The 21,321-nt window shown below is 38.0% G+C and overlaps 1 protein-coding gene and 1 pseudogene across 2 annotated transcripts in view; both read left to right on the forward strand.

Moving 5' to 3' along the window:
- LOC107664863 (condensin-2 complex subunit H2-like) overlaps positions 1 to 2,727 on the forward strand; it is an 8,065-nt gene extending 5,338 nt beyond the window's left edge. For both annotated transcript variants that reach the window (XM_016455540.1, XM_016455539.1), the window contains 7 exons: positions 849 to 918; positions 1,039 to 1,140; positions 1,226 to 1,270; positions 1,356 to 1,426; positions 1,810 to 1,906; positions 2,057 to 2,196; positions 2,287 to 2,727. In XM_016455540.1, the coding sequence (XP_016311026.1) occupies positions 849 to 918; positions 1,039 to 1,140; positions 1,226 to 1,270; positions 1,356 to 1,426; positions 1,810 to 1,906; positions 2,057 to 2,196; positions 2,287 to 2,646 (885 nt within the window). In that variant the 3' untranslated portion in view covers positions 2,647 to 2,727. The remainder of the gene's footprint in view (positions 1 to 848; positions 919 to 1,038; positions 1,141 to 1,225; positions 1,271 to 1,355; positions 1,427 to 1,809; positions 1,907 to 2,056; positions 2,197 to 2,286) is intronic.
- A 1,406-nt stretch (positions 2,728 to 4,133) lies between these two features.
- LOC107664844 (cilia- and flagella-associated protein 54-like) lies at positions 4,134 to 21,246 on the forward strand (annotated as a pseudogene).
- The last annotated feature ends 75 nt before the right edge of the window (positions 21,247 to 21,321 follow it).

The raw sequence follows: 21,321 nt of genomic DNA on the forward strand, positions 1-21,321 counted from the left end.
TGAATAATTTTTGGTTGATTGTAATCTATTACATACCTTTCTATCAAAATTATCTAACATTATCAAGATGAATTTGTTCTGACACAGTTTAACTCTGAGTTCTTGTCATATTTTATTACCATTTTCTAAACTATAGCGAATAAACTGTGATAATGTGAGAAATGTTGAAGGTGTCTGAATACATTTTGGTTTGACTATCTATTTGATGAATGAAGTTAACCAACTAACATTATACATACTCTTTTGGTTTCTGTACCCGATATTTAAAAAATTTACAAATGCAATAAAAATATCGGTATCGGTACTCGGTATCGGCAAGTACCAAAAATAAAAGTATCAGGTGAGTACTGGAAAAAGGGGTATCGGTGCATCCCTAGTAGAAATTGCCAAAAAAACATTGTATGGGTCAAAATTATTGATTTTTCTTTTATGCCAAAAATCATTAGGATATTAAGTAAAGATCATGTTCCATGAAGATATTTTGTAAATGTCCTACTGTAAATATATTAAAACTTAATTTTTGATTAGTAATATGCATTGCTAAGAACTTCATTTGGACAACTTTAAAGGCAATTTTCTCAATATTTAGATTTTTTTGCACCCTCAGATTCCAGATGTTCAAATAGTTGTATCTCGACCAAATCTTGTCCTATCCTAACAAACCATACATCGATGGAAAGCTTATTTATTCAGCTTTCAGATGATGTATAAATCTCAATTTTGAAAAATTGACACTTATGGCTGGTTTTGTGGTCCATGGTCACATATGATTTTGGTATGTTATGTTGGCATTCTGTAATACGTGTTGCATTATCATGGCCTTACAAAATACCATGTGCATATTCCAGGAAATTGTGGACCCTTGGAAATGGCATGACTCATATGCTGTGTTTGGGGAGGACAAACCCCTCAAAACAGGTGTGTGCTCAATCTGATGATGATGAATCTTCTTGATGTTTTTCCATTAAAATAACTCAATTATTCTTTCCCATTATGGCTTTTTGCTGTTGGATGTTTATTTTCTTCTTGACTCTCTAGGGAAGTGTTATAAAGTGCCAGCAGGTCTTGAGGAGTCTGGAAAGAGGAAGAGGAAGGGTTCTTCAAAACTTCAGGATTTTGAGAGCTGGTACTCTAAAGCCTGTAAGTTGTTATCAGGCTGTTATTTAAAAAGGAATGGAGGACACAACTGTTTAGATGACTGAGAAATAGTTTTTTTCTTTTACAGTTGAGACTACGGATCGCAAGCTTAAGAATGGACCTACTTATCCTGGTAATACTTTAAGTGCTATATAAAATACATTTTTCTCTAAGAATTTGTTGTAATTTATACAAATTATGTATTTTTTTTATTGTAGACCTTAATTACATCTTTGTGAGTAACATGGGTCAGCGTCTGAAAGTACAGAAGCAGATACTCAGGAAAAGGGTAAGTACAATAAATAAATGCTGTTCTTTTGAACCTTCTATTCATTAAACAGTCCAGGATTTTTCTATTCATTAAACAAATCAGCATATTAGAAGGATCTGAAGGATCAAGTGACACTGATGACTGGATTAATGGGTGAAAAAAAATTTGGCTTTGCCATTTTAGGAATATATTGCACTTTAAAATATATTAAAATATCGAACATTTATTTTAAATTGTGATCAAATTTCACAATATTACTGTTTTCACTGTATTTTTTTATATCAAATAAATGCCTCGATGAGCATAAGACACTTCTTTCAAAAACATAAAAAAATCATACTGACCCTGAACAGTAGTGTATTTGTGATATGTCATGTAACCCAAGGTATTTTCTGTTTTAGGGTGTTTTTGTGTCCGATGAGGAGTTAAAGAAAACTTACTTGGAACCAGAGAATATCGAGGACCGGGTTGAGGTTGTCCGGCATCCAGAAGAAGAGGGTTAGATGCATACACTAACATGCATGCACTCAAAATTATCCAACCCTAGATTTTTTCCCCCCTGCACCATTAGGCATTATTTGCATAGAACCATTGTTTAAAATGCACCAAACATAAACATTTTGTGGTGCTCCCTTCAATTTTATTCAGGTGAGGACTTTTCAGATGAGGAACATGACAATTTGGTTGATGATCTTGAACCTGCAGAGCATCTTGGTGAACAGGAGCAAATTTTCCATGACTTGCATATGAGTCGGATGAGTTATGAAGACCTGGTCAAGAAGAGTGTGGTATGAACGCTTAAGATTGATTTCCAGGGAAATAATGATTCATGAATTGGACAGTGCTAGTTTATTCTTTCTGATTTTTTCTGTATGTAGGACCTGTTTCTGGTGAACTCTCAGAAGTACGCGCAGGAGACTGCGTTGTCTCGAAGAGTCAGAGAGTGGGACAATATAATCTCCATCCTCATCTTTAGGCCCAGCGCTGGCGTAGACCCTATAATCCCGTCCTGCCTGCTTCACTTCCTCCGCAGTACCTGTCAATCCAATCAGCCGGGGATGGAAATCTTTTACGTACTTGGCCATGGCAGCCACGTCATCTCTCTCAGGGTCAACGGTGATAAAAAGTGGCTGGACAGGGGGCAGGCTGGGGTCTTTATCAAGAGTACGCACCACATTGGTCAATTTATCCAGCTCGTCTGGGCAGATATCCGGACAGTGGGTGAAGCCAAAGTATAAGAGCACCCAGCGGCCCAGGAAGTCACGTTTGGTCCTTCGCTGTCCTGTGTGATCCAACAGACTGAAGTCTCCCTGTCCGACTGCCACTTTTCTCAACTGCTCCATTCTCTGCATCTGGATCTTCTGTTGTTTCTCCTGATAAACATACCACCACGTACCAATAATACCACCTCCGAAAAGCAGCATCACCACTAAGCTCTTTATGAGAGATCTGCATGAGGGGAATGTGGCTTTTGGGAGATGATGTGAAAGCGGACTTATTTCTCTCATTGTTGACTGTAGGATTGTCAATGACGTCATACGCCAATCCAGTCCTCTGAGACAGCTGAGTCTCAACATCCTCAGAATAACTGATGGAGACAAAGAAAAAAGAATGGAGCGAGTTGTGCAACTTCAAATGCTCTTGATAAACTACAGTCTGAATCGAGGTTTTGAATCCTAGAGATCTGCCTTCCTACAGACAGTCACATTTTTAATTTTCAAGTGAAAAGACCTTGATTATCTGGTTCATAAAGTGTGTTTATATTTAGGGTTTGAGTTTAACTCTGCAGGCAGATCTCCAGAAACAGGATCACAATCGGTTTATTCATAATATATTCATGATAAATTATACAGATCTACAAAAGAATAAACATAAACCGTCAGTATATAAATATTCAATGTCTAACCAACAGTTTACAAATACCATAACATTATATAATCAATTTTTTTTTCTGATACTGTTAACTGAATTTTGCCTTGATTGTTTTGATTTGTATAATATTGAAAAATAATAAATAAAAAAATAAAAACATTGAGGGATTAACCTGACACGTAAATATACACGTATTCCATCCCGTACTGTACAGAAAATGCAATAGCCTTCTATGGCAGGTCAATGACAATATTAGCAAGTTAGCTCTGCGAGAAAAACAACAACATTTGTTTATACCACATTTGTCTTTGGTCGGTGCAAACGCAGGACTTGTAATATGAACACAAAATGACAGTTAAAACACGTTTAAATGTTACTAACCCTGAGGTAACAGTCGTCTGTCCTTACTTCTAGATGTAAACTTGAGCTCCACATGTGACATGTACAACAGTCAGGCGGTGTCACACTTGAGTTTCGAGGTCGCAGATTCATTTACAGCATGCAATGTAGGTCATGTAGACATGTTGTGAATTTAAAGAATATATTTAGAAATAACATATAAATAGTTATCATGTTAAATTACTAAGTAATATGTATTAATATTTGCTACAGTACACACCTTGTGGTAGATTCGTCATTAACGATCACGTGCTGAAAGGCCACTAGATGACAGTCTTTGATGGCAGGTTGGTAAAGATTAACAGTTGAGTGGAAATGTGTCAAATTTGACATGGTTTACAGTTGTCCGTTTTCAATTATGTTTTAGAATTGCATTGCATATAAATTATGTTTTACAACCAACACCCAAGAAAAACAAACAAAAACAAAAACATCAAAAAATGCTGTTTGGAACATGGACCCTGCACCAGGATCCTACGGACCCCTGGATAAAAATAACCCAGTCCCGTCAGCTTTTCAAAGTGACCAAAAAGTGTTTAAAGCACATAAAGAAACTTTCAAGTTCGCGGAACTACGACTACCGATCCTAGTCTAGAGGGTAAGAAATAAACAAAGAAAAAAGGCTAAAAACTTGAATTTCATTTGCTTTTTTTCCTCTAGTATTTTTATGTTCTATTATGTTTTATATATTGATGTTTAAGTATAATTAACATGCAAAATATTATTAAATGACAGGTCCATAAAACTGTTTGAAACATGGAACAAGTATAAATCTCGATTTCCTCCGTCTTATTTCGAAGAGCACCTGTTCCTCCTTTACTCTAAGGCAAATACTTTTTTTTAAACCACGTTTATACTAATGAGCTATACCAAAGATATTTTGCTAATGCATTCGATCTTTATCCATTCCATATCACATTTCCTTTATGTAAATATTTCTTTATCATTTCCTATCAGCGTTACAGGCTTGCTCTCTGGCAAGGGTACAGACTGCAGCAGTTTTGCACACAAAGCCTAGAAAGATGTGGAGCACTTCAGGCAGTCCTTCTTCTCAGATGGCTTTGATTCAAAGAGAGCCCGACTAACGGTTAGAGTCCCTCCCTGAAGTACATTCGACTGTTTTCAATATCATTTTTGGTTTCAGTGACCTTTGAACTATGTGTCTGTAGTTCCGTGCTCTTCAGGGAGAATGCCAGTGCATCTTCTATTTGGAGAAAGAAAGAGTTGCACTGCCAGACCAGAGTGGGGTTCAAAACCTGCTGAGCGTCCTGGGATTTGTGCGCATTCTCATGCAGGCTGTTCTGCCTGATGAAAGTTTATGCTGGATCCTGTACAATGGTACCTTCAGTAAGACCCCTGGGTGTAGTGTATCAGATTGACAATAAATGGTGACTGTGACTTCTTTTCTATATTTCCTAAGGGTCGTTACACATGTACAACATATGCAGATTCCTGATGTCAGCAGGCCATGCTTCACAGGTTCTCAAAAACATGCCTTTATCTGTGATGTTTTGTAACACTTTTCAGAATATACACTACTGGACACTTTTCAGTAATTTTATTTTAATTCATCAAAAGTGACAGTAAAGATTTTTACACTGTTACAAAAAACAAAAATGATATTTCAAATAAATTCTTTTCTATTCGTAAGAGAATCCTGAAAAAAAAAATCACAAAAATATTTAGCAGCACAACTGCTTTCAACATCGTTGTTACACAATGTTTCTCAAGCACCAAATCAAAATATTAGAATGATTTCTAAAGAATCATGTGACACTGAAACCTGGAGTAATGGCTGCTGACAATTTAGTTTTGCCATTACAGGAATAAATTACATTTTAAAATATATACAAATATAAAACAGTTATTTTAAATAATAATAATATTTCAATTTTTTAATCAAATAAATGCAGCCTTGGTGTGCATATGAAACTTATTTGAAAAACATAAAAAAAATCACACAACCCCAAATGTTTGAACGTTAGTATACTTTATTTTTATGTATCAACTGTTATATTCCCATATACCCCTACCTCAGGATGTTATACAATACAAATATACATAAATATATAGAAAAAAGTAAATGAGGGGAAAAGAGTAAAAATATAATAAAAAAACTGCAAATGTTATAATAATAATAAATATTCATTGGCAGATACATAAAACAGCAACATACTTGCTTAAAACTACAATTGACAACATTTCTGTGAATTAAATTCCTTCATGTTTGGAGCAAGTACTTGTTTTATTTATGTTTTTTTTTTTTCCACAAAACATACTTTTTGAATATTTTGGTTAGGTTTAAAGTCTTTTTTTGTCTTTTGTTCAGGTTTTAGAGTACTTACTATGGGCATGCACATGCCTAGAGACCTCTGTTCCTCTGCTGACTGCCAACTTCCTGCCATGGAGGGCCACACTTTACTGTGCTGTTTGTGAATGTTATTTTCATGACTGTGCTTCAGTTCAGGCAGAGGTGAGTTTCACATCAAAACGCTAAATCAACTTAGCTTTATGACTGATATCAAAGAGCCCAGAGGCAATCTGTCCTTCTTGCCTCCTGTTGTGCAATACTGTAGGTGTTTGCTCGCCGAGACCTTGGCAAGATCAGTGAACTGGCCAAGCTGGAGGAGATAACTGGCTCCCAAGTGCCGTTCGAGACCCAACAAGCTTATAAGGAGGCCACAATGAAAGTGAGAAAATGCAGCCTAAATGAAACATGTTGTTGTTTTAATGTTCTTGTATTATAACTACCATATTTTCATGCCTCTCTTGAATCACGTTATCGCTCCATTAATGGAGAGAAGCTTGCAGTGATGGTGTTTATTAAGCGTTCAGTATATGAGCCCCGAAGGAAACCGAAAGGCCTCTTCAGACCCAAACAGAAGAGCAATTTGAAAGAGCTACAGCTAGTGAGTATTTACTTTAATAAGGTACAATGCATCTTTTTCTTAGTTCTTCTCTAACATCTTATTTTTTTCCCCTCTGTCTCTTCCTTTATATCTCTCGGTAGACTCCATGGCCTCGCACACCAACTGAGCGTATCCTGATGGAGATGTTCGAGGGCAAGGCTGCTCGGTTTGTGGCAGTGCTGGAAGTTCTAGAGGACAGCTATGTCAGGCCTCTGCAGACCGGCATGCCTGAAGAATTCGAGGTCCAGGATGTGGTGCTGGAGCTCATTTCGGCTGGTAATAGCTTGTTGTCTGGTACTCTTTTTCATGCTCTCTCTGCCTCTGTGCAACTAAATGTCACTTTTAAGGCCTGTTCACACCAAGGACGATAACTATAACGAGTCCACCTCAAGTCCACCTCATAACTATAACGGTAACAACACAGAGGAACAATATTTTTTTTCCAGCTGTTGAATGATATCAACCTTAACAGCCAATCAGAATACATCCTACTTTAAAGAACTTTTAAAGCATTTAAAGTGACAGATGACAAAACTGCATAAAAAACTTGTCATAAATATAATTATTGTTATAGTTATTTTTATAGATATCGTTCTTGTTGTGAAATGGCCTTTAGAATTTAAATATCCCCTTTTTTTGCAGGTTTTGGTGATTCTGACCACACTTTTGATGAGAGCCTGCCTCCCTCTGTTAATGCAGTCACTCCTACCTCTTCTCTCTTTGACACAGCCGTTGCTGGTGAGTCCTTGCATTTACTGTAACTTGCCATTTATTCTCTTTCACTCTCATTCGTGTTTATGCATTATATGTTACTCAGGGTCTCTGTTTTGTGTCTCTCAGGAAAGAGTAAGATCGCAGTAGATGCTGCGGTGAAGTTTGTTAAGCAGCTCTTCTAGGCCCGTCACGATAACAACTTTTTGTTGTGCGATATATTGCCCCAGAAATAATTGCGATAAGCGATATTATTGTAATTTTAAAGACTATGGTGACATTAATTTAAGTAAATATAATGGGCGATATATTGTGTCACCAAAAATTATTGAGGTCATGTACATATCTTGCGCGATAAGTCGATATATTGATTATTGCTACAGGCCTAGCTCTTCAGATATGAACAGTGGAGCACGTTCAGGTCACTCTCTGCTGCACTTATACCAGCACTAGCTGTGAGTACATCTGTGAAATGGCTTAAAATGTCAGCCAGACTGCTATCTAGTTCTTTTTTCTTGTACTGTTCGCAGAACATGGAAGGCCGCATGTTTAGGAAGTGTGAGCAGGAACTGAGGATTTTGGAGGCTGTGGAGCATTTGATGTCCGATCAAAGAGTTAAATTCATCATGAAAGATGCTGCTTTTGATGGTGAAGCCGGTACTAATATTTCTTCACATAGAATTTGATGAATTCACTCATAGCAAAAAAGACAAGCAAATGATACAAAATGTAAACAGTGTTGACAATGTTTTAGTTTTTTTGGGGTTACATAAAATTCTTTTTATACTTTATATTTATATAAACCCAAAATAAACATCATCCCTCTTTTATTGTTTTGTTCCTTTACAAACAAGAACATTGTGCCAGCAATCATGACAGAATAATTTTTCAATCTTATTCAGACACTTCATGCTTGTGTCTGCAAGACAGACAAGGTCAGATCTTTCTCTCACACTTTCTGAAGAAGTCATGGAGTTGTTGGTGGTAACCTGACAATGTGTATGTGTCCAAATAGGATATCCAGCCAGATGCAGACTTCTGTTCAGACGTCTGTTCTGCCAGATGCAGACATTGTGCTCTTCTTTTGGGCTAAATGCAAAACTGTCTTTCAAAGAGCACAGTCAAGACACTATGACCCTGTGCGCTACCTGGGAAGGGTGGCAAACCAAGACCAGGTTATTATTCAAATAAACAATAAATCTAAAATGCGTATTATGAGAGACTTTGTAAATTTTAAAAGCAATCATGGAGCTGCTGCTTTATAACATTAGTTGCTTAATCCATAACGTGTGTTTTTTATGTATTGTTTTGTTCCATAGTGGGTGGAGACCCTGTTTTTGTTGTGTGTAGTGGCCCATGAGCACCAGTTGGCTGAAGTGGACTTCATATTAGTGACTGAAATTACTCTGAGACTGGTCATGGTGCTGGAAAGCAGCGTGGATGCCCCACCACAGTCTGGGACAAAGACAGGTGCCAAGATGAGATTTCACACAGCAAACCTTAGTCTATATACAAATTATTTAACTATTGCAACAGATGCTGTAAACATGACCAATCAAAGATTCCTTGAAAAATAGATCTTGCTTTCCACAAACATATTAAGCAGCACAACTGTTTTCAACACTGATAATAATAAGAAATGTTTCTTGAGCTCCAAATGAACATATTAGATTTCTGAAGGATCATGTGACACTGAAGTAATGGGTGCTGAAAATTCAGCTTTGCCAACACAGGAATAAATTGCATTTTAAAATATATTACAAGAGAAATCAGTTATTTTAAATTGTAATAATATTTCACAATATTACTGTTTTGACTGTTTTTGAATCAAATAAATGCAGCTTTTGGGAGCATAAGAGAACATTTAAAAAATCTTTTGAACAATAGTTATTTTGCACTTTTAGTTACTGTATATATTTAGGCATTTTTCTATGTGTTTTTCTTTATGTAGCCACCACTGAAGACAGCAGTCAAGAGTCCATCCCTGTTAGAAAATCTGCACGCTCCCTGTTTATGGTATGTTGTCCCATAAGTAGAAATATAAGATAAAACCCTACTGAAAGTTCATCTTGTAGCATCATAAGTGGTTCAGTGGCATCAGATTCAACATTTAGAACATAAACAAGTAAAATGACCTTGGAATCTGAGATAGCATTCGAACAAACAAAATCTAATGCAGTTTTATGGAAATGTATCAGAGTTTAACCATAATAAAACTATATTTTTAACACGTTTGCAGAGGTCAAGAATTGAACAGCTGCAAACTTCGTTGGATTTGGTGGAAAGAGGTGTGGAATGTGTATCCAGAGGAGGGGCCAGGTCACTTTATAGGGGTTCTGCTGTCTTTGACGAGGTGTTGTTCACGCAGGCAAGCACATACCAAGTTTTACTTACTGCAGCACAAGCTCTGTTACCTCCTTTTACTGTTGATACAATAAGCATGCTTTATAAGATGTCACATTTCTCTTAATCACAGAAGTTTGTGACAATAAGAGTTCCAAGAGCAACAGAGTCCCAGAGAGCAGCAGTACCTCTGACCTTGCTGCCCTTTCCATGGATTTACACCTGAAGTTGCTGGTCTTCAAGCACAGACTCGCTCTCAAACTATGTGATTCCTGGTCAGGTCAGAGAGACGTGCAAACTTTCAACATATCAATGAAACACATTTTTATGCATGTCACTGAATCTGTCATATTTGTTCTCCTCAGATGAGATGAGTTTGATGGAGTTTAAGAAGTCACATGCTAATCGTGTACAGGCTTCAGAAACAAATAGACCTACAGGAGGTGAGTTTTAAAACAATGTAACATTAACATTTGGGCAACAAAACGGGTAGTCCGTTTTACCCATATTTACTCTTTAACAGACTCAGAGCCCAGAGCTGGATCTGGTGTTGCAGTGGGAGCAGAACATCTTGAACTGGCTCAGCAGGTGTGTGTGTTTATGTAGTCCATGCTTGCAAAAAGTGAGTAGGTGTTTTGTGTTACATTTGTTTGCTTTCGGTATTATTTCTAGACGTGATGAGGCTTTGTTTGGGCTAAAGAAGCACTCCGGTCTACCAGGGGAGGAGTTTAAAGACTTCACAACCTCTGTGATTGAGTACAATACCAAAGTAAGCTTCTGTTTCGTAAAATGTGTTAACATATTGAGACACATTTGAACACATTTACACACATTAAATGCATGTTCTCTTTCACTTTTTAAATACCCTGAATCTATGTTTCAGAAACAAAAATGTGGCACATTTTGGGATGGCAGGAAGTTGCTACAGAAAAAACTTCTGATTGCATTCAAGAGCCAAAACTCTGAAAGGTAAAATAGTATTCAGCCCAGCTTGTGAAATAGTGAACTATTCCATCGTTAAAATGTATTTTTAATGTGTAGTCATGTACACTAACATTCAATAGTTTGGATTCTGTAAGGTTTTTTTTTTATGTTTTTGAAACATTCTCTTATGCTCCAAAAAGCTGCATTTTTTAAAATCAGAAATACAGTAAAAACAGTAATTTTGTGAAATACTATTATAATAAGAACTGATTTCTATTTGAAATTTGAAGTGTATTTTTTTCCTGGGATGGCAAAGCTGAATTTTCAGCAGTCATTACTCCAGGCATCAGTGACACATTCATAAATAGTACCATAAAGTAGTAATTTCTTAAAAAAAATATTACTGACCCCAAACTTTTGAATGGTAGTGTACGTGATTACACTTTAAAGGGGTCCTATTATGCTTTTTCACTTTTTCAACTTTAGTTAGTCTGTAATGTTGCTGTTTGAGCATAAAAAAGATCTGCAAAGTTACAAAGCTCAAAGTCCACTTCAAAAGGAGATATTTTATTTAACAGAAATCACTTTTCAAAAACTACAACGAACGACTCGTTTGGACTACAACGCATATTTTCCAGGATTTGTGATATCACAAATATCGACGAATGGGACGAGACCTGGTTGAGCTGCACTAGAGAAGGCAAGGAGTGTTATCACTATGTCGGAGACACGCTAGCTTTCCCAAGGCAGACAAACTTAGAGTGGTTACAATCATCCGGGTTTAAATCGCGCTCAAATTGTTTTGATTTTGACGCAATATTTACACTGAAGCTCGCAGGCGGCTATGGTAAGGGGCGTGACATTTCCCAACCAGGCGCCGAGTGCTGCCAATCACAACACACACTGGCCCAGCTAACCAATCACAGCACATTTCGTATTTCAGAAGGCGGGCCTTCATTTGATACAGGAACTATTCAAGCCGTTCATGCCAGACTGGGGAGAGAGGTGTTGTAATAATGTAAAATATGTGAAAAATAATGTGTTTTTCGAACAACCTAGTATGAGAGCCTGTTCTAGTACACCCCCAAAACAACATCAAGACTTTGTAAAAGAGCATAATAGGACCCCTTTAAACGTTATCTGTATTTGCCGTTGTGTCTCTCAGAGAGGTCAGAGCTGTGGACATCCTGCTAAGTCAACTGGCTGCTCTTATCAGAAGACATCAGTGGTGCTGGAAGCTGAGGCAGATGCGCTCTGAGGATTCACTGTGTCGTTGCCATGTCAATCTGTGTCTGGCTTGTGCCCACCTAGGCCTGCTGAGGAGGAACCTGGGACCACCTTCAGAGCTCTGGTACTTAGATCCAACAGCAAAACTGAAAACTGAATAATGCCAAATAATCAATAGTGATGTCAGTTTGGGTCTTCAACCTCAAGCTCATCTTAAGTATCAAGTCTGTTAATAACTCTTTGATTATTGTTTTCTCTGGACCTGTTTGAATAAAACTTGAGCTTTTTTTATCCTTTCCAGTTTCAGTCATCTTTCGCAGTCTTTCTTTTCTCTGGCTCACTGTGGAATGCTGATTATGTGGAAGAACGTTCCACAGCACATCAGGCCACCTGAACTGACGCTTCCAAATCCCAAAGCTGTACCCCGTCCTAGAAGCCGTGCTCACAAAAAAGATGTTGAGCACAAAGTTAAAGACACTAATCAAGGTGGGTTAAAGTCTCTTTAGTATGACAGCTCAACACTGTTGCTCACTGTTGTCTTCAGTGTCTCATGATCCTTCAGAAATCATTCTAATATTCTGTTTTGGTGCTCATTAAACATTTCTATTATCATTGATGAAAGCAGTTTTTTAGGATTCTTTGATGAATAAAAAGTTCAAGCACATTTATTTGAAATAGAAATCTTTTATGACATTGTTTTATGTCATTCTTCAGATATTGAAACAAGTATTAATTTCTTTACAAATATATATTACTGACCCCAACCTTTGAATGGTAGTGTAGATCATTACTTGTAGATGCAGTATATGATTGTCCTACTTTACACTACATCCTCAGGAGAACCAAATACCAGCGATGAGGAGTTCAGCTCTGCAGATAGTGACGTGGAAGATGAAGTGAACTTTCGGCACACCCACGACTCTAAAGCTGTCGGCGCTCCCGTTCATCAAACCACCTCTCAGTTACTGGACATACTCAACAAAGCCTCTGTACACATGCGCAGAGCTATGGTAAATGAAATTTAATTTTAATAGTCCTAATTTGCCATGCACTTTATCTCGCGATTCTACTGACGACATCTCCCATTTTTTCCACTAGGTGCTGGCTCATCGCTGGGGGCACTGGATAACTTTACAGTGGGCGTGTCGGGTTATTATTATTATTATTATTTTATAATTTTGTATAATTTTTTCAGTCATCCTGTGACCCCCTTAAAAGTTGTTAATGGGATACTTGATAATGATTGTTTTTTTGCACCATTCTGCAGACAAATATATTTAAAATGACAGCTAAACTGTAAAGATATCTTTCATATTTGTTTTCTTTTTATTCTCTAGCTGTGGAATGTTTATGATGATCAAGATGCAGAGCTTGAGGCTAGCCTGTACTTCTCTGTCCCAATGGATGACGGGACAGTGATAGATCTGCGCTGGCTGAGGACTCTGGTCCTGCACACATTAGAGCTTCTGTACTATCAGGCCAAGTGGGAGAATCTAGTCCACCTCGCCCTACTTTTCAATACATATACTCGGTATGCTGATAACTCACTGATGCTGGTGTAGCATTAATTTGTATACTTGCTGAAAGTATACAAGTAATCGAAATGTTCATGAATATAAATCCTCTTGAAAAAGTGTAGCTATTGAAATACATTGCGTTATGGGTTTCAGGGAGCGCAACTCTCACATGGTAACACCTGTTCTGGTGCATGCACAGAGGAGACTGTTGGACAGGATCAGCTGTTTTGGGGGCCCTCCAGCTCCTCAACCTCACTTCACCTACACTGAGATGATCTCTGGAGAGAAGGTAGACAGAAATGATCACATACACATCATTCTGATTAGCTTTGACAAGAACTGCTTAACATTTTGAGTTCACAGCCTGTTCAGTACAAACCTTTAATGGATATTCCAGTTGTGCATCCATTAGAGTTAAAATTTGACTGACGTCCATAAGTGACCTGCAGGAATTATGCAAGCAGACAGTTACTGTTTCCCTGTGGAGGAGGTCAGATTATGATCACTGCAAATGATGCTGAACCAGAGTCCAAGGAACTTGCAGGTACAAAGAAGGGCTGCCAGGTCCCATTTATTTTCTGATTAATTTACCATTTTGTGCATTTTCCATGTCATATTTGGGTCATGTATAATGACCCGAATGTATAATGTGCAATTTATTTTTTAAAAAGACCATATGTAAGTCTTACATGTGTGCTTTATAATTTACTATAGACGTGAAGAGAGCCATGTGTCTGGTGTGTGTACCGCTGGATGTAGAGGACACACTGCACTGTTTCAGAGATACTCTGGAGAAAAGAAATCACACACTGCTGACCTTTCAGCACAGCCGAACTATACTCCTGCTGCTACTGGCAGACACACAGCACTGTAAGTCTTACACACAGTGCTAAGCTTGGGGTCAGTACTTTTTTTTTTCTTGAAAGAAATCAATACTTTTATTCAGCAAGGACGTAATTGCTTGATCAAATGTGTCAGTAAAGACATTTGTAATTTCTATTCCTCAAAAAATCCTGAAAAAAGTGAATTACGGTTTCCACAAAAGTATTAAGCAACACAACTGGTGTTTTCTACAATGTTTTCTACATTGACAATAATCATGATGAGCACCAAATTGGCATATTATATTTTTGATCAAATCATCAGTATTGGAGAGAATAAGAGACTTAAAAAATAATCTTACGAACCCCAAACTTATGTAATAAAACATGTTAAATATAACAAAGCCATTAATTTTTTTAGGACTTGGTCTCCTGCTGGAATTTTTAATTGTTTTTTAGAATGGTGGCCTCAGCATATGTTGAGGTGCCATTTTCTAAAGAGACCAGCGGCGTTCTGCAGGGAAAAGTGGAATTCAGCATGGCAGCCAGCACCCTGCCAGGCATCAGCCCTCCAGACTTCTCTGCAGAGAACTTCAGCTCTCTGGGCTCCATCTACAGCACCACCCTGCCACCAACACAGCTCCAGACTGTTTTCTCTTCCTACAACAATGCTATTAGTGAGGACCGATCTGAACTTTGACAACTTACAAGCAGAATTTGTTCACGAACAAGCTTTTCCAATACAGATATATGTTGCTTTGTTTTGTTGTTTCATGCAGAATATCTTCAAGCAAATAAGTACAACTCCCTTCAGGTGCAAGCACTCCATGACCTTGGAAACCTGCATTTCTATAATGGAAATCGAAAGTATGATGTGTTCACAGCATTATTTTCCAGCATTTTTTTATTAACTAGAGAAGTTGTACTGTATATGTTTACACTACTTCGTAGAAGTTTGTGGTTGTTAAGATTTTTTAATGTTTGTCAAGGAAGTCTCATATGCTCACCAAGGTTGCATTTATTTGATCAAAAATACCTTAAAATACAGCAATATTGTGAAACTATCATTATTTAACTAACTTTTCTATTTGATGATATTTTAAAATGTAATTTATTTCTGTGATGGCAAAGCTGTTTTTCAGCAGCCATTACTCTTCACTAGTCTTCAGTGCCACATGAATGATCCTTCAGAAATTGTGCTGCTTAATATTTTTGTGCATACATTTCAGAAATCATTGATGAATAGAAAGTTCAAAAGAACAGCATTTATTTGAAATATAAATATTTTGTAACATTATAAATAAATCTTACTGACCACAGACTTTTGAATGGTAGTGTAGGTAATCAAATGTTTTGAATTCACACCATAAAAGGACAAAAAATGCATTCTTCATTAATTTGTGTTTGTTTATGTTTATGTATAGATCCGCACACGCTTTCTGGAGTAAGGCTTTGGACTGTGCTCTGCAAAGCTCTGGAGTTCTGGAATCTTGTGATGGTGACTCATGGGGCAGCAGCTTCTCTCAGGAAACCCTGCAGCATGCTGGGATATGGGGTTGTCTCCAGGGAGCTTTGCTTTCAGCCAAGATTGCACAGTAAGTGAGAAACCATAGAGTGTATTTGTGACTGTGCTCCATCACAGCAGTATGATTTCTCCTCTAATGACAGGCACATCCTGACTTCCAACATTGATCAGCGCACAAAGTGCTGCCTTCTCTGTGGCAAACTCTTCAAGGTGAGATTTTAGTCACTTTTCCTAGAGTTGAAAAAAGTCCTCCGTTTTGAACTCAACTAAAGAGGAAATTATTAGCGGCACCAATGTCAACACTAAGAGTTAATAAGGTCATATGCTTCACAGTGCCTACTGATGGCCTCTATGCCCCATCCGATGACGGACCTGGCATACTCCACATACTCTGTGGAGATGGAGCTGATCCCAGGTATCGACCTCTTCTCTGAGCCAGATCGAGGGAATCTCGGCACCACTGTTGCCAGTTTGTCTTTTCTCTGCCACTGGCTGTATACCTCAGGACATCTTCTGAAGGTACCAGAGCAGCACTCATTTACACTTATGTTAAGATAGTTAGAGCAGCATTTGTGCATTTTACAGTTGATGTCTGATTCATCTTAATATTCAACACATCATACTGCTTATTTCAGGTTCTTCCAGTGCTGGCTCTGTACCTGTATATTGCCAGAACAGTGTGTCACATGCAGAATACTGAAGGAAAGACGACGTTGAAAAGACGTTGTTGTATATTCTTGTATATCTTGTAAATCTGTTTTTCAGTCAGTGTGTTTGTCTATTTGAGTCTGTTGAGTTGGCATTGAGTTTGTGTGTGTATACAGGTAAAGGTATTGACAGAAATGGGGGCCTTCACTGAGGCGTTTAAAGAACTCAGCAGTCTCACATTTGGCAAGGAAATCCCTGTATCTCATGGATGCCACCACAGAGCAGAGAAGCCACCTTGGGTAAAGCAGCATTAACAATATAAAATACCCAGCTGACAAAAGCAATACATGCAATTATCTTTTTTTGCAGTGTAAATGTATAATTGCTCGTGTATAATGTGTAATTGCTTGTGTAGTAAAGTGTATAATTACTTTTTTTATTTTTTAGCGGCTCCTTGAATATCATAAAATATACTGAGTTCAGTTTTTGAACTTTTTAAATGGAATTTTATTAGTAATTTCTTAACTTTCCGTCCTTTACACTTTACACTACTGTTCAAATGTTTGGGGTTATTAAGCTTTTTTTTTTTTTTTAAAGGGGTCATATGATGCAATTTCATTTTTTCCTTTCTCTTTGGAGTGTTAAAAGCTCTTGGTGCATAAAGAAGATCTGTACAGTTGCAAAGACTAAAGTACAATAATGTACAGTATGTGGAAAATAATGTTTTTTTTTACTTTAAACCGCATAAACACATTTCATTACACCAAATAAACAAAATAATGTTCTTTTTAGCAGCATCATATGACCCCTTTAAGAAATCGATATTTCAAATCAGTGTTCTTTGGAACATTTAATTTATCAAGGAATGCTGAAAAATGTTTTACAGTTCCCACAAAAATATTAAGCAGCACAACTGTTTTCAGCATTTGATCATAAGAAATGTTTATTGAACACCAAATCAGCATATTAGAATGATTTCTGAAGTATCATATGACACTGAGGACTGAAGTAATGGCTAATGAAAATTCACATTAAATCCCACAGGCAAAGGAAATATTTACTGAAGGGAAACCGCTGTTGGATCCTTCCAATCTTCAAGTAAGTTTACAGATCAATACATCAAGTCATTGACAACATACTGTACTGTTGTAAAAAGCATAATGCTTGTGTGATCGCTTACACAGGTGCCTGGATGAAGTGGTCAATAGGAGGCCAAGTAAAGACATCATGGCTCTTTATGGCTCAAGATTAACCAGGTGACTCCTGATGGCCAGAGTTCATCTCATCTTGGCCATATGTAGTACTATACATGACCTGCCTGAGCCACTGACACCAGGTATCTTTTCAGTACTAGTTTATTATGGACAATTACAGATTATAAATCTCCATTATAAATTCACACATTACTGAATTATTTTCATTAACCCACAGAGTTATCCGAATCTCAGGAGAAATGCTCTAGCACTTCCTGTTTGCCTGATGTCTCCAGCAGTGACAAGTCCAAGGGTCTCCAGCTCAGTGCCAGGAAACTCACATTAGGAGAAGTCAAGGTGTTCCATTTTTCCGTTAAAGCTGTCCAACTATCATTTCTGTTAAATTGGTCTTCCAGATCTAGGCCTATAAAAGCGTTTTAACATTATTTGACCCTATAGCATTAATAGCAGTACAATATGAAGTTATAAACACAAATATAAATGCATCTACCAAATGCCAAGAAGATTAAGGACAAAGTGAACATGTCTCTTTATTGCCCCGTTCAGTCCATACTTCTAAAAGAAGCACATGCTCCCCACATCCGCTGAGCACCGATCCTGAAGAAATGGAGCTGGCAGTGGAGATCAGACTGTTAACGTCCAATATCAACATGCAGCAGGGCAGAATGGCTGCCAGGTTGTGCAGAAACTTAAATCATGAAGAAGAGTGCATGTTTGTGTAGTTGTGTGGGTGTCTATATGAACACTACTGTTACAAAGCTTGGGGTCAGTGTGATTTTTTTTTTAAAGAAGTTGGTAGTTTTATTCAGCAAGGATGCATTCATTTATTCAAACATTATGAGTAAAGACATTTATAATGTTCCAAATTAACGTTCTTTTTCACTTTTCACTCTGTTCTTTTGAACTTTAAATTCACTGAAGAATCCTGAAAAAATGAATCATGATTTCCACAAAATTATGAAGCAGTAGGAGTAATGGCTGCTAAAAATTCAGCTTTGCCATCACAGGAATAAATTACATATTAAAATATATTAAAATAGAAAACAGTTACTTTAAATTGTAATAATATTTGACAATATTACTGTTGTTGATCAAATAAATGCAGTCTTGATGGGCATATGAGAATATGAGACTTTCAGAAATGTTAAAAAACCTAACCGGACCCAAACTTTTTATGGTATTGTATGTCTCGGTATGCATGCATGCCTGGAAGTTTGAATCCATTGTAGTCGCACCACATGACATTGTACAACTTGAACTAACCTTTCCTTGTCATAAAAAGGACTTATTGACATCCTCAGTCCTCAGGGGTCCTACCTATTATTATTTTTTTATTATTTATGTTAGTTACACCACATGACCTCGGTGATTTGGTGTACAAGAATTCTTCAAATATTAATAAGATGTTGTTGTTTTTTCTAAGAAATTATCATAAAAAATGCCAAATGACTACTAATACAAAAAATAAGCAACCCTCATTACCCTCATACAGGGGTTTTCAATCCTGCTCCTGGAGGGCCAGTATCCTGCCTGGAAGTTTATAGTGAATCTGAAGACCTTGATTGCTTTGGTTCAGGTTTGTTTATTTAGGGTTAGACTTAAACTCTGCAGGACAGTGGCCCTCCAGGAACAGGTTTGGACACACCTGACCTCATACAAATTCCTGTTCCTGTGACTCAAAAACACTTACAACATTGTCCCCCCAGTCACTGAGAACAGTGGAGATGTAGTTGGCAGCATTGAGGATGGCGCAGTAGCGAGGGCTCAGCGGCTGTCGGGACTCTTCTTTCATGACCTGCGTGAGGCGGATACGGAAATCATCCACCAGCTCCTTCTGCAAAGCCAGGAAACTGAGCTGAGCCCGCGGACACGGCAGAGAGCGGTACCGTTCTAAGAGAAGGATGGCGGAGATATTTAGATATTAAAATAGAAAACAGTTACTTTAAATTGTAATAATATTTGACAATATTACTGTTGTTGATCAAATAAATGCAGTCTTGATGGGCATATGAGAATATGAGACTTTCAGAAATGTTAAAAAACCTAACCGGACCCAAACTTTTTATGGTATTGTATGTCTCGGTATGCATGCATGCCTGGAAGTTTGAATCCATTGTAAATCTAGACGTCTTTCCTGTCTATTGTAGTGCAGATCTGTCAGTGTCTGCTTTGAGGCTCCTCCAGAGGTCTCCTGTGTCTCAAAGTGATTTCCGCCCGCTGCCTCCTCCCGGACCACCCTCCTCTGCTTTCAGACGACCCAGAGCCAAAGCACATCAGGTAATAATCAACCTCTGATTTATTTACATAGATCCATGTTCTAAAGGACAGATTCAGTTTCATTAGACTTTTATCTCTCTGTCTTTTTCTCTACAGACAAGCTCCCGGGACGCAAAGTCTGTTCTCGATCTCCATAGCGGAGATGTTCCAGAAGAAGTGGAAGCGAGAGAATGCATGAATCTCCTTTTCTAGTTGCGCTGAAGGCTGGAAGTGGTTCGCTCCCTCGTAGGCCATATCCCTGGAACTGCTAGCTGCTTTGCATAGCTTAATGTGGTGGAAATGTTGTTGGATGTAACTGGTATTTGGTGTTTTTTGACAGCTTGCGCTTGTTTGTGCAGGTGCAGACAGCAGTGCAGAGGTGCTCCGACTGCTGAAAGAAGGTCTGGAGGAGGCAGAGGCCTGGGGAGACCCTGACACTAAAGCCCTGCTGCTCCTACAAGGCGTCCAACTTAACACACACCGTAGCAGACCCAGAGAAGACAGTACATCCATGGTACAGGTCAGTAGTTTGTTATGACAGTTGATTGAGCGGAGCATGAGATTAACAGAAGGAAATGCCCTCAGCTGACCTGGGTTCATATGTCCCGCTACTACATGCACTTAATCAACCTGCTACAGGTCTCTTCACAACCAGGTACAGCACAAGTAACTAGGGCTTTTTCATTCAGTTCATTCAACAATCAATAAATCTACTCTCTGAAAACATTTGTACTGTATATATGTTTTTATGTAATGATGGTGTAATTGGCTGTGTTATTCAGGAGCAGTGCAGGGTATTGATGGGCTGCTGAAGTTCGGTGATCCCAAACTTGCTCTCAGACTCTCCCAGTTACACACCTTCTTTAGCCGTCACCAACCCTCTTACAGAGATCAGTGGGCCGTTCCTGATCCCCCTGCAGCTCTAATACTGAGGCCTCAGCTAATACAGGTTTCTGTTCACACATGTATTACCTTTTTTAAATGATAATAGAACAAAAAAATTGTTGTCTCTCTCCTAATTCCTGCCAGCATGACCAGCCATTGTCAGATTTTACCCCTGGACCAGCACTGACATCCAGGAACTGAGCATCCAGTGGTACAGACCCACATCAGAGGACAACAAGGTAGTCAGACACTCGGGTTTTTAAAAATTATTTGAACTCTTTTTTTCTTTCTTTCTTATAGTAATTTAGAGTACGTTTTTAAATCTATATATCCTTTTATTTAAATTAAATGGTTCTCTGTCATAAATATCGGTTCCTGAGCAGTGTTGTATTTGATGACTTCAGATTCTGCTTCTCTTTGCTGTAAATAATGCTCCTCTATCAGCAATGAGCCCTACTGCAGATGTAGAGGCAGCACTACAGGCTGGACAGAGAATTCTGAACCTGCAACGCTGCTTTAATCCTGCAACAGGTGGCACACTGCAAGATACAGCCATCATTACATGGCTCCTCTCTCTTCTGAGATAAAACCCATAGCCTTGATCTGCCCTAGTTTGATGAGATAAAACAAAATTCCCCAACTACTCATATTTAATATACTAT

Source organism: Sinocyclocheilus anshuiensis, unplaced genomic scaffold (assembly GCF_001515605.1).
Source record: "Sinocyclocheilus anshuiensis isolate Anshui unplaced genomic scaffold, SAMN03320099.WGS_v1.1 scaffold299, whole genome shotgun sequence".
Lineage (NCBI taxonomy): Eukaryota > Metazoa > Chordata > Actinopteri > Cypriniformes > Cyprinidae > Sinocyclocheilus > Sinocyclocheilus anshuiensis.